General features: G+C 60.5%; 1 protein-coding gene across 2 annotated transcripts in view; it reads left to right on the top strand.

The window, feature by feature from the left end:
- The first annotated feature begins 1031 nt into the window (after positions 1-1031).
- Positions 1032-12067, top strand: part of LRP8 (LDL receptor related protein 8) — a 299017-nt gene continuing 287981 nt past the window's right edge. The window contains exons 1-2 of one of the 2 annotated variants that reach the window (XM_063938910.1): positions 1032-1193; positions 3601-3723. In XM_063938910.1, the coding sequence (XP_063794980.1) occupies positions 1118-1193; positions 3601-3723 (199 nt within the window). In that variant the 5' untranslated portion in view covers positions 1032-1117. The remainder of the gene's footprint in view (positions 1194-3600; positions 3724-12067) is intronic. The other variant, XM_063938911.1, reaches the window with a different exon arrangement.

The raw sequence follows: 12067 nt of genomic DNA, 5'->3' as shown, positions 1-12067 counted from the left end.
TGGGATGAGGTCAGAGGTACGGCCTCTGTGGGATGAGGTGAGAGGTACGGCCGCTGTGGGATGAGGTGAGAGGTACGGCCGCTGTGAGATGAGGTGAGAGGTACAGCCGCTGCGGGATGACGTGAGATGAGGTGAGAGGTACAGCCACTGTGGGATGAGGTGAAAGGTAAAGCCGCTGTGGGATGAGGTAAAAGGTACGGCCGCTGTGAGATGAGGTGAGAGGTACGGCAGCTGTGGGATGAGGCGAGAGGTACGGCCGCTGTGGGATGAGGTGAGAGGTACGGCCGCTGTGGGATGAGGTGAGAGGTACGGCCGCTGTGGGATGAGGTCAGAGGTACGGCCTCTGTGGGATGAGGTGAGAGGTACGGCCGCTGTGGGATGAGGTGAGAGGTACGGCCGCTGTGGGAGGTACGGCCTCTGTGGGATGAGGTGAGACGGATGAGGTGAGAGGTACGGCCGCTGTGGGATGAGGTGAGAGGTACGGCCGCTGTGGGATGAGGCGAGAGGTACGGCAGCTGTGGGATGAGGCGAGAGGTACGGCCGCTGTGGGATGAGGTGAGAGGTACGGCCGCTGTGGGATGAGGTGAGAGGTACGGCCGCTGTGGGATGAGGTCAGAGGTACGGCCGCTGTGGGATGAGGTCAGAGGTACGGCCTCTGTGGGATGAGGTGAGAGGTACGGCCGCTGTGGGATGAGGTGAGAGGTACGGCCGCTGTGGGAGGTACGGCCTCTGTGGGATGAGGTGAGACGGATGAGGTGAGAGGTACAGCCGCTGTGGGATGAGGTGAGAGGTACGGCCGCTGTGGGATGAGGTGAGAGGTACGGCCGCTGTGGGATGAGGTGAGAGGTACGGCCGCTGTGGGATGAGGTGAGAGGTACGGCCTCTGCTGTCTCCCGTTCCGGCTCCGTCAGGTGGAGGATGCGGACGCCGATCACTAACATCTGGTGCACTGACCCCGCCCACACAGGGGCGTGGCATAGAGTAAGGATGACAGCAGGCACGCCCTCCTACTGCTCCCAGAGGCCCCGCCTCTCCCGGGCACGCCCCGTGGGCGGAGCTGTATCGGTGAGGGCTCAGGCTGCCGGCTCCATGCGCCCCGGGACCCGGCCGTGGTACCATGAGGAGCGGCTGCAGCTGCGGGGCCGTCCCGGGCCTCCTCCTCCTACTGGCGCTGGGGAGCCGCACCGGGAGAGGTGAGCACCGGGCAGAGGGCGGGGGGTCATCGCCATCATCATCATCATCCTCATCCTCATCATCATCCCCCGGAGGCCGGGGTATCCACCGCACCAGCCCCGGCTCCTTCTCCAGCGGCTGCCCCGTCACCCCGTCTACCTACCTACCTGCAGCCATTGTACTGCTCATCACCCCCTGCACCTGCCCCACTGCCTCCATCCTGTAACCCCAGCACCTACCCTGCTGCCCTCAGCACCTACCCTGCTGCCCCCCACCCTGCGCCCCCCAGCACCTGCCCCGCTGCCCCCACCCTGCGCCCCCCAGCACCTACCCTGCTGCCCCCCATCCTGTGCCCCCAGCACCTACCCTGCTGCCCCCCAACCGGTGCCTCCAGCACCTACCCTGCTGCCCCCCATCCTGTGCCCCCAGCACTTAACCTGCTGCCCCCCATCCTGTGCCCCCCTGCACATACCCTGCTGCCCCCCATCCTCATCACCCATATCACCGCTTTCTACCTGCCTGCAGCCATTGTACTGCTCATCACCCCCTCAGCCCCTACCCTGCTGCCCCCATCCTGTCCCACAGCACCTACCCTGCTGCCCCCCATCCTGTGCCTCCAGCACCTACCCTGCTGCCCCCCAACCTGTGCCTCCAGCACCTACCCTGCTGCCCCCTAGCACCTACCCTGCTGCCCCCCATCCTGTGCCCCCAGCACCTACCCTGCGCCCCCCAGCACCTACCCTGCTGCCCCCCATCCTGTGCCCCCAGCACCTACCCTGCTGCCCCCCAACCGGTGCCTCCAGCACCTACCCTGCGCCCCCCAGCACCTACCCTGCTGCCCCCCATCCTGTGCCCCCCAGCACCTACCCTGCTGCCCCCAACCTGTGCCTCCAGCACCTACCCTGCGCCCCCAGCACCTACCCTGCTGCCCCCCATCCTGTGCCCCCAGCACCTACCCTGCTGCCCCCCAACCGGTGCCTCCAGCACCTACCCTGCTGCCCCCCCATCCTGTGCCTCCAGCACCTACCCTGCTGCCCCCCAACCTGTGCCTCCAGCACCTACCCTGCGCCCCCCAGCACCTACCCTGCTGCCCCCCATCCTGTGCCCCCAGCACCTACCCTGCTGCCCACCAACCGGTGCCTCCAGCACCTACCCTGCTGCCCCCCCATCCTGTGCCTCCAGCACCTACCCTGCTGCCCCCCAACCTGTGCCTCCAGCACCTACCCTGCGCCCCCCAGCACCTACCCTGCTGCCCCCCATCCTGTGCCCCCAGCACCTACCCTGCTGCCCCCCAACCGGTGCCTCCAGCACCTACCCTGCGCCCCCCAGCACCTACCCTGCTGCCCCCCATCCTGTGCCCCCCAGCACCTACCCTGCTGCCCCCAACCTGTGCCTCCAGCACCTACCCTGCGCCCCCAGCACCTACCCTGCTGCCCCCCATCCTGTGCCCCCAGCACCTACCCTGCTGCCCCCCAACCGGTGCCTCCAGCACCTACCCTGCTGCCCCCCCATCCTGTGCCTCCAGCACCTACCCTGCTGCCCCCCAACCTATGCCTCCAGCACCTACCCTGCGCCCCCCAGCACCTACCCTGCTGCCCCCCATCCTGTGCCCCCAGCACCTACCCTGCTGCCCACCAACCGGTGCCTCCAGCACCTACCCTGCTGCCCCCCCATCCTGTGCCTCCAGCACCTACCCTGCTGCCCCCCAACCTGTGCCTCCAGCACCTACCCTGCGCCCCCCAGCACCTACCCTGCTGCCCCCCATCCTGTGCCCCCAGCACCTACCCTGCTGCCCCCCAACCGGTGCCTCCAGCACCTACCCTGCTGCCCCCCCATCCTGTGCCTCCAGCACCTACCCTGCTGCCCCCCAACCTGTGCCTCCAGCAACTACCCTGCTGCCCCCCATCCTGTGCCCCCCTGCACATACCCTGCTGCCCCCCAACCTGTGCCTCCAGCACCTACCCTGCTGCCCCCCATCCTGTGCCCCCAGCACTTAACCTGCTGCCCCCCATCCTGTGCCCCCCTGCACATACCCTGCTGCCCCCCATCCTCATCACCCATATCACCGCTTTCTACCTGCCTGCAGCCATTGTACTGCTCATCACCCCCTCAGCCCCTACCCTGCTGCCCCCCATCCTGTGCCTCCAGCACCTACCCTGCTGCCCCCCCATCCTGTGCCTCCAGCACCTACCCTGCTGCCCCCCCATCCTGTGCCTCCAGCACCTACCCTGCTGCCACCAACTCCTGCCCCTCATACTTACTGCATCATCACCTCTGTGCGACCTCATGCACCCCTCCATGCTTTCATCATCACTACCGCCCCCTATCCTGTGCCCCTCTTACTCTGGATCATCACCCCCCAGCATCCATCTCTCAGGACCTGTCTCATGGCCCTTTCTGTGCACTTACTCCCCGGTCTCTCCCCAGCATTGCCCCCCTCCAGCTGTGAGGAGAACCAGTTCCAGTGCATGAACCAGCGCTGCATCCCCAGCCTGTGGCGGTGTGATGAGGATGATGATTGCTCCGATAACAGTGATGAGGAAGGCTGCCGTGAGTCTGGGATCGGGAGGGCATCTGTAATACTCTCACCATTGCGCTGTCTCTGATCGGCCACAGCTGCCGCTCAACTTTTTTTCTGACCCAAAGCTTCTACATGTAACTGATTGCTAGCTCTGTGTCCCAGTGCAGTGTCCTGTACAGTCACCCCCCCCCCCCCCCAGTTGATTCAACAACTTTGTGTCTGGAACACACCGTGCTGCCATGCAGGAGGAGCAACACATTTATATTATCTCTGTGCAGGGTAAACACTGGCTGCTTCTGCATGTAGCCCACACACGTTTACAGCTCTCTGCACATGTTACATCTGCCCCCCCCCCCTGCTGTGCAGCACGGTGTTACCCAGGTTCCTATGCACATGTTACATCTGCCCCCCCTGCTGTGCAGCACGGTGTTACCCAGGTTCCTATGCACATGTTACATCTGCCCCCCCCCCCCCCCCCCCCCCCTGCTGTGCAGCACGGTGTTACCCAGGTTCCTATGCACATGTTACATCTGCCCCCCCCCCCCCCCCCCCCCCCTGCTGTGCAGCACGGTGTTACCCAGGTTCCTATGCACATGTTACATCTGCCCCCCCCCCTCGCCCCCTTCTGTGCAGTATGGTATTACCCAGGTCTCTCTGTACATGTTACATCTGCCCCTCCCTGCTGTGCAGCATAGTGTTACCCAGGTATCTCTGCACATGTTACACCTGCCCCCCCCCACCCCCCTCCCCCTTCCCCTGCAGTGCAGCATGGTGTTACCCAGTTGCTAGCTTATAACCATGAATCAGTCCCTGTGTCTCCTCTGATGCCAGTTCCATATCTGCCAGGCACCCATAGCTGGCAGTGCCACACTCTGGTGGGAGAGTTATCCTGCCCCCGCTCTCAGCTGCCAGGTTACAGGGTGTAGTTAGGAAATGACAGGCGCCATGGTTGTGATTTTATCTCTCTCCAAGGATTGATACATCTCCCGCTGTATGTGTCTATTGTGCTGGTGCCAGGTATCCTGTAGCAGACCTGTGCCACTCAGTACCAGGCAGTGTGGGCATATAGTGTACACAAAGGACAGTGTATTGATGCGCAGAGGAGGGTCAGTACAAGAGGGCTGACTGCGCACCTGTCTGATAGGGCCGAATCCGTCAGTGACCGGGTGTGCTGCGTATCAGTTACCGTGTGTATGGTGCTGCTCTGCGTGCTGCGCATAAACACCGGCTCCCTATATGCAGCACACTCCATTACATCACGTCACCATGTGTCTCAGTGGTCTGCTGGCCGCAGCCTGGCGTTGGGTATGAGATGACGGTGGCTGGATGCCGTCGGGGGGACAAACGCAACGAAGCCCCTTGCAGGCTCCGTAGCTCACTGCGCTTGACACAGGTTCTATTCCGGCTGTATGGGTGCTCTCCCGACCTGTGTAGTGTTACATTGTATCCCCCATTCCCCGCGCTCTCTCTCCTCTCCCTGTCACACGCGCTGGATGCGGCCTGTGTAGTGTTACACTGTATCCCCCATTCCCCGCACTCTCTCCTCTCCCTGTCACACGCGCTGGATGCGGCCTGTGTAGTGTTACATTGTATCCCCCATTCCCCGCGCTCTCTCCCCTCTCCCTGTCACACGCGCTGGATGCGGCCTGTGTAGTGTTACATTGTATCCCCCCATTCCCCGCGCTCTCTCCTCTCCCTGTCACACGCGCTGGATGCGGCCTGTGTAGTGTTACATTGTATCCCCCCATTCCCCGCGCTCTCTCTCCTCTCCCTGTCACACGCGCTGGATGCGGCCTGTGTAGTGTTACATTGTATCCCCCATTCCCCGCGCGCTCTCTCCTCTCCCGGTCACACGCGCTGGATGCGGCCTGTGTAGTGTTACATTGTATCCCCCCATTCCCCGCACTCTCTCCTCTCCCTGTCACACGCGCTGGATGCGGCCTGTGTAGTGTTACATTGTATCCCCCATTCCCCGCGCTCTCTCCCCTCTCCCTGTCACACGCGCTGGATGCGGCCTGTGTAGTGTTACATTGTATCCCCCCATTCCCCGCGCTCTCTCCTCTCCCTGTCACACGCGCTGGATGCGGCCTGTGTAGTGTTACATTGTATCCCCCCATTCCCCGCACTCTCTCCTCTCCCTGTCACACGCGCTGGATGCGGCCTGTGTAGTGTTACATTGTATCCCCCATTCCCCGCGCTCTCTCCCCTCTCCCTGTCACACGCGCTGGATGCGGCCTGTGTAGTGTTATGTGTAGTGTTACACTGTATCCCCCATTCCCCGCACTCTCTCCTCTCCCTGTCACACGCGCTGGATGCGGCCTGTGTAGTGTTACATTGTATCCCCCATTCCCCGCGCTCTCTCCCCTCTCCCTGTCACACGCGCTGGATGCGGCCTGTGTAGTGTTACATTGTATCCCCCCATTCCCCGCGCTCTCTCCTCTCCCTGTCACACGCGCTGGATGCGGCCTGTGTAGTGTTACATTGTATCCCCCCATTCCCCGCGCTCTCTCTCCTCTCCCTGTCACACGCGCTGGATGCGGCCTGTGTAGTGTTACATTGTATCCCCCATTCCCCGCGCGCTCTCTCCTCTCCCGGTCACACGCGCTGGATGCGGCCTGTGTAGTGTTACATTGTATCCCCCCATTCCCCGCACTCTCTCCTCTCCCTGTCACACGCGCTGGATGCGGCCTGTGTAGTGTTACATTGTATCCCCCATTCCCCGCGCTCTCTCCCCTCTCCCTGTCACACGCGCTGGATGCGGCCTGTGTAGTGTTACATTGTATCCCCCCATTCCCCGCGCTCTCTCCTCTCCCTGTCACACGCGCTGGATGCGGCCTGTGTAGTGTTACATTGTATCCCCCCATTCCCCGCACTCTCTCCTCTCCCTGTCACACGCGCTGGATGCGGCCTGTGTAGTGTTACATTGTATCCCCCATTCCCCGCGCTCTCTCCCCTCTCCCTGTCACACGCGCTGGATGCGGCCTGTGTAGTGTTACATTGTATCCCCCCATTCCCCGCGCTCTCTCCTCTCCCTGTCACACGCGCTGGATGCGGCCTGTGTAGTGTTACATTGTATCCCCCCATTCCCCGCGCTCTCTCTCCTCTCCCTGTCACACGCGCTGGATGCGGCCTGTGTAGTGTTACATTGTATCCCCCATTCCCCGCGCTCTTTCCCCTCTCCCTGTCACACGCGCTGGATGCGGCCTGTGTAGTGTTACATTGTATCCCCCATTCCCCGCGCTCTCTCTCCTCTCCCTGTCACACGCGCTGGATGCGGCCTGTGTAGTGTTACATTGTATCCCCCATTCCCCGCGCGCTCTCTCCTCTCCCGGTCACACGCGCTGGATGCGGCCTGTGTAGTGTTACATTGTATCCCCCATTCCCCGCGCTCTCTCCTCTCCCTGTCACACGCGCTGGATGCGGCCTGTGTAGTGTTACACTGTATCCCCCATTCCCCGCGCTCTCTCCTCTCTCCCTGTCACACGCGCTGGATGCGGCCTGTGTAGTGTTACACTGTATCCCCCATTCCCCGCTCTCTCCTCTCCCTGTCACACGCGCTGGATGCGGCCTGTGTAGTGTTACATTGTATACCCCATTCCCCGCGCTCTCTCCTCTCTCCCTGTCACACGCGCTGGATGCGGCCTGTGTAGTGTTACATTGTATCCCCCATTCCCCGCGCTCTCTCCTCTCCCTGTCACACGCGCTGGATGCGGCCTGTGTAGTGTTACATTGTATCCCCCATTCCCCGCACGTTCTCCTCTCCCTGTCACACGTGCTGGATGCGGCCTGTGTAGTGTTACATTGTATCCCCCATTCCCCGCGCTCTCTCCTCTCTCCCTGTCACACGCGCTGGATGCGGCCTGTGTAGTGTTACATTGTATCCCCCATTCCCCGCACGTTCTCCTCTCCCTGTCACACGCGCTGGATGCGTCCTGTGTAGTGTTACATTGTATCCCCCCATTCCCCGCGCTCTCTCCTCTCCCTGTCACACGCGCTGGATGCGGCCTGTGTAGTGTTACATTGTATCCCCCATTCCCCGCTCTCTCTCCTCTCCCTGTCACACGCGCTGGATGCGGCCTGTGTAGTGTTACATTGTATCCCCCCATTCCCCGCGCTCTCTCTCCTCTCCCTGTCACACGCGCTGGATGCGGCCTGTGTAGTGTTACATTGTATCCCCCATTCCCCGCGCTCTTTCCCCTCTCCCTGTCACACGCGCTGGATGCGGCCTGTGTAGTGTTACATTGTATCCCCCATTCCCCACGCTCTCTCTCCTCTCCCTGTCACACGCGCTGGATGCGGCCTGTGTAGTGTTACATTGTATCCCCCATTCCCCGCGCGCTCTCTCCTCTCCCGGTCACACGCGCTGGATGCGGCCTGTGTAGTGTTACATTGTATCCCCCATTCCCCGCGCTCTCTCCTCTCCCTGTCACACGCGCTGAATGCGGCCTGTGTAGTGTTACGTTGTATCCCCCATTCCCCGCACGTTCTCCTCTCCCTGTCACACGCGCTGGATGCGGCCTGTGTAGTGTTACATTGTATCCCCCATTCCCCGCGCTCTCTCCCCTCTCCCTGTCACACGTGCTGGATGCGGCCTGTGTAGTGTTACATTGTATCCCCCATTCCCCGCGCTCTCTCCCCTCTCCCTGTCACACGTGCTGGATGCGGCCTGTGTAGTGTTACATTGTATCCCCCATTCCCCGCGCTCTCTCCTCTCCCTGTCACACGCGCTGGATGCGGCCTGTGTAGTGTTACATTGTATCCCCCATTCCCCGCGCTCTCTCTCCTCTCCCTGTCACACGCGCTGGATGCGGCCTGTGTAGTGTTACATTGTATCCCCCATTCCCCGCGCTCTCTCCTCTCCCTGTCACACGCGCTGGATGCGGCCTGTTTAGTGTTACATTGTATCCCCCATTCCCCGCGCTCTCTCTCCTCTCCCTGTCACACGCGCTGGATGCGGCCTGTGTAGTGTTACATTGTATCCCCCATTCCCCGCGCTCTCTCTCCTCTCCCTGTCACACGCGCTGGATGCGGCCTGTGTAGTGTTACATTGTATCCCCCATTCCCCGCGCTCTCTCTCCTCTCCCTGTCACACGCGCTGGATGTGACCTGTGTAGTGTTACATTGTATCCCCCATTCCCCGCGCTCTCTCTCCTCTCCCTGTCACACGCGCTGGATGCGGCCTGTGTAGTGTTACATTGTATCCCCCATTCCCCGCGCTCTCTCTCTTCTCCCTGTCACACGCGCTGGATGCGGCCTGTGTAGTGTTACACTGTATCCCCCATTCCCCGCGCTCTCTCCCCTCTCCCTGTCACACGCGCTGGATGCGGCCTGTGTAGTGTTACACTGTATCCCCCATTCCCCGCGCTCTCTCCTCTCTCCCTGTCACACGCGCTGGATGCGGCCTGTGTAGTGTTACATTGTATCCCCCATTCCCCGCGCTCTCTCCTCTCCCTGTCACACGCGCTGGATGCGGCCTGTGTAGTGTTACATTGTATCCCCCATTCCCCGCGCTCTCTCCTCTCCCTGTCACACGCGCTGGATGCGGCCTGTGTAGTGTTACATTGTATCCCCCATTCCCCGCGCTCTCTCTCCTCTCCCTGTCACACGCGCTGGATGCGGCCTGTGTAGTGTTACATTGTATCCCCCATTCCCCGCGCTCTCTCCTCTCCCTGTCACACGCGCTGGATGCGGCCTGTGTAGTGTTACATTGTATCCCCCATTCCCCGCGCTCTCTCTTCTCCCTGTCACACGTGCTGGATGCGGCCTGTGTAGTGTTACATTGTATCCCCCATTCCCCGCGCTCTCTCTTCTCCCTGTCACACGTGCTGGATGCGGCCTGTGTAGTGTTACATTGTATCCCCCATTCCCCGCGCTCTCTTCTCCCTGTCACACGTGCTGGATGCGGCCTGTGTAGTGTTACATTGTATCCCCCATTCCCCGCGCTCTCTCCTCTCCCTGTCACACGTGCTGGATGCGGCCTGTGTAGTGTTACATTGTATCCCCCATTCCCCGCGCTCTCTCCTCTCCCTGTCACACGCGCTGGATGCGGCCTGTGTAGTGTTACATTGTATCCCCCATTCCCCGCGCTCTCTCCTCTCCCTGTCACACGCGCTGGATGTGGCCTGTGTAGTGTTACATTGTATACCCCATTCCCCGCACTCTCTCCTCTCCCTGTCACACGCGCTGGATGCAGCCTGTGTAGTGTTACATTGTATCCCCCATTCCCCGCGCTCTCTCCTCTCCCTGTCACACGCGCTGGATGCGGCCTGTGTAGTGTTACATTGTATCCCCCATTCCCCGCTCTCTCCCTGTCACACGCGCTGGATGCGGCCTGTTTAGTGTTACACTGTATCCCCCATTCCCCGCGCTCTCTCCTCTCCCTGTCACACGCGCTGGATGCTGCCTGTGTAGTGTTACATTGTATCCCCCATTCCCCGCTCTCTCCTCTCTCCCTGTCACACGCGCTGGATGCGGCCTGTGTAGTGTTACATTGTATCCCCCATTCCCCGCGCTCTCTCTCCTCTCCCTGTCACACGCGCTGGATGCGGCCTGTGTAGTGTTACATTGTATCCCCCATTCCCCGCGCTCTCTCTCCTCTCCCTGTCACACGCACTGGATGCGGCCTGTGTAGTGTTACATTGTATCCCCCATTCCCCGCACGTTCTCCTCTCCCTGTCACACGCGCTGGATGCGGCCTGTGCAGTGTTAAATTGTATCCCCCATTCCCCGCACGTTCTCCTCTCCCTGTCACACGCGCTGGATGCGGCCTGTGTAGTGTTACATTGTATCCCCCATTCCCCGCTCTCTCCTCTCTCCCTGTCACACGCGCTGGATGCGGCCTGTGTAGTGTTACACTGTATCCCCCATTCCCCGCGCTCTCTCTCCTCTCCCTGTCACACGCGCTGGATGCGGCCTGTGTAGTGTTACACTGTATCCCCCATTCCCCGCGCTCTCTCCTCTCTCCCTGTCACACGCGCTGGATCGGATGCGGACGCTCTTTATGAATGAATAGAATCACATACAACTCATTGGCAGCAGGAAGGCGTGAGATGTAGTCACATGTAAGGCGTGACCAATGGGAAGGGAGAGATTGTGTACACACCCCTGACCTGTGTGCTAGAGCAGCATTAACTATTGCAGGGCTGTAGTTGTGTCCTTGCTGCACTGGTCCTGTCATTGTGTGGTCATTTTGCTGCTGTGTGTCTCGGCATACGTGCACTGCAGCGGTTGGCTGCATGAGGAAGCGTGTGCGTCCTGCTTTGTCATGCTGTCACAGCACCGAGCCTCCCCCACCCCCGGCTCACTCATACTGATCTCAGCAATTGCATTTTATTCCTCTCATATATATCACAGTCAGCCCACAGTGTACTTTATGCACAGTGCACCCCTGTGTACAATCATTATACCGCAAGATCATTTTTATTCTAAATCTTTGTGTTCCCGCATAAATTGTCCCCCCCCTCCCGTCTAGAGTGTAAGCTCTCAGGAGCAGGGGCCAGTCACCCTTCCTCACCTATACAGTCATCCCCTCCCCATCTACCTCACACAGTGGCACTGAACCTTTCGGATCAGCCGCCCCCTGTGGACAGCACTGGTTGCGTGTTCTGCAGTGTGTTGGACTGTACGGCCCCTGTGGACAGCACTGGTTGCGTATCCTGTGTCCCGTGTTCTGCAGTGTGTTGGACTATAAGGCCCCTGTGGACAGCACTGGTTGCGTGTTCTGCAGTGTGTTGGACTATAAGGCCCCTGTGGACAGCACTGGTTGCGTGTCCTGTGTCCCGTGTTCTGCAGTGTGTTGGACTGTACGGCCCCTGTGGACAGCACTGGTTGTGTGTCCTGTGTCCCATGTTCTGCAGTGTGTTGGACTGTACGGCCCCTGTGGACAGCACTGGTTGCGTGTCCTGTGTCCCGTGTTCTGCAGTGTGTTGGACTGTACGGCCCCTGTGGACAGCACTGGTTGCGTATCCTGTGTACCGTGTTCTGCAGTGTGTTGGACTGTACGGCCCCTGTGGACAGCACTGGTTGCGTGTCCTGTGTCCCGTGTTCTGCAGTGTGTTGGACTGTACGGTCCCTGTGGACAGCACTGGTTGCGTGTCCCGTGTTCTGCAGTGTGTTGGACTGTACGGCCCCTGTGCTGTTTCTAGTTATGTCTACACTGTGTATGTACTATATTAGGCGCTGCTGACACCGTGTGGCACCATTTAGAGAGATGCACAAGGTAGTAAGAGCCCCAATTCGGCCGACCTTAGTGCCTCATGTAACCATGAACAGCGGCTGATCTTAGACCTGGGAGTACTAACGTAGCAAATTATATCACCGTCCAATAATGTATTGCGGTTTGTGATTCTATAGGTGAACCACCTGCGAGAAATC

This window comes from Pseudophryne corroboree, chromosome 9 (assembly GCF_028390025.1).
Source record: "Pseudophryne corroboree isolate aPseCor3 chromosome 9, aPseCor3.hap2, whole genome shotgun sequence".
Lineage (NCBI taxonomy): Eukaryota > Metazoa > Chordata > Amphibia > Anura > Myobatrachidae > Pseudophryne > Pseudophryne corroboree.
The sequence above is the reverse complement of the archived record's forward strand: the minus strand, read 5'-3'. Positions and strand labels throughout refer to the sequence as shown.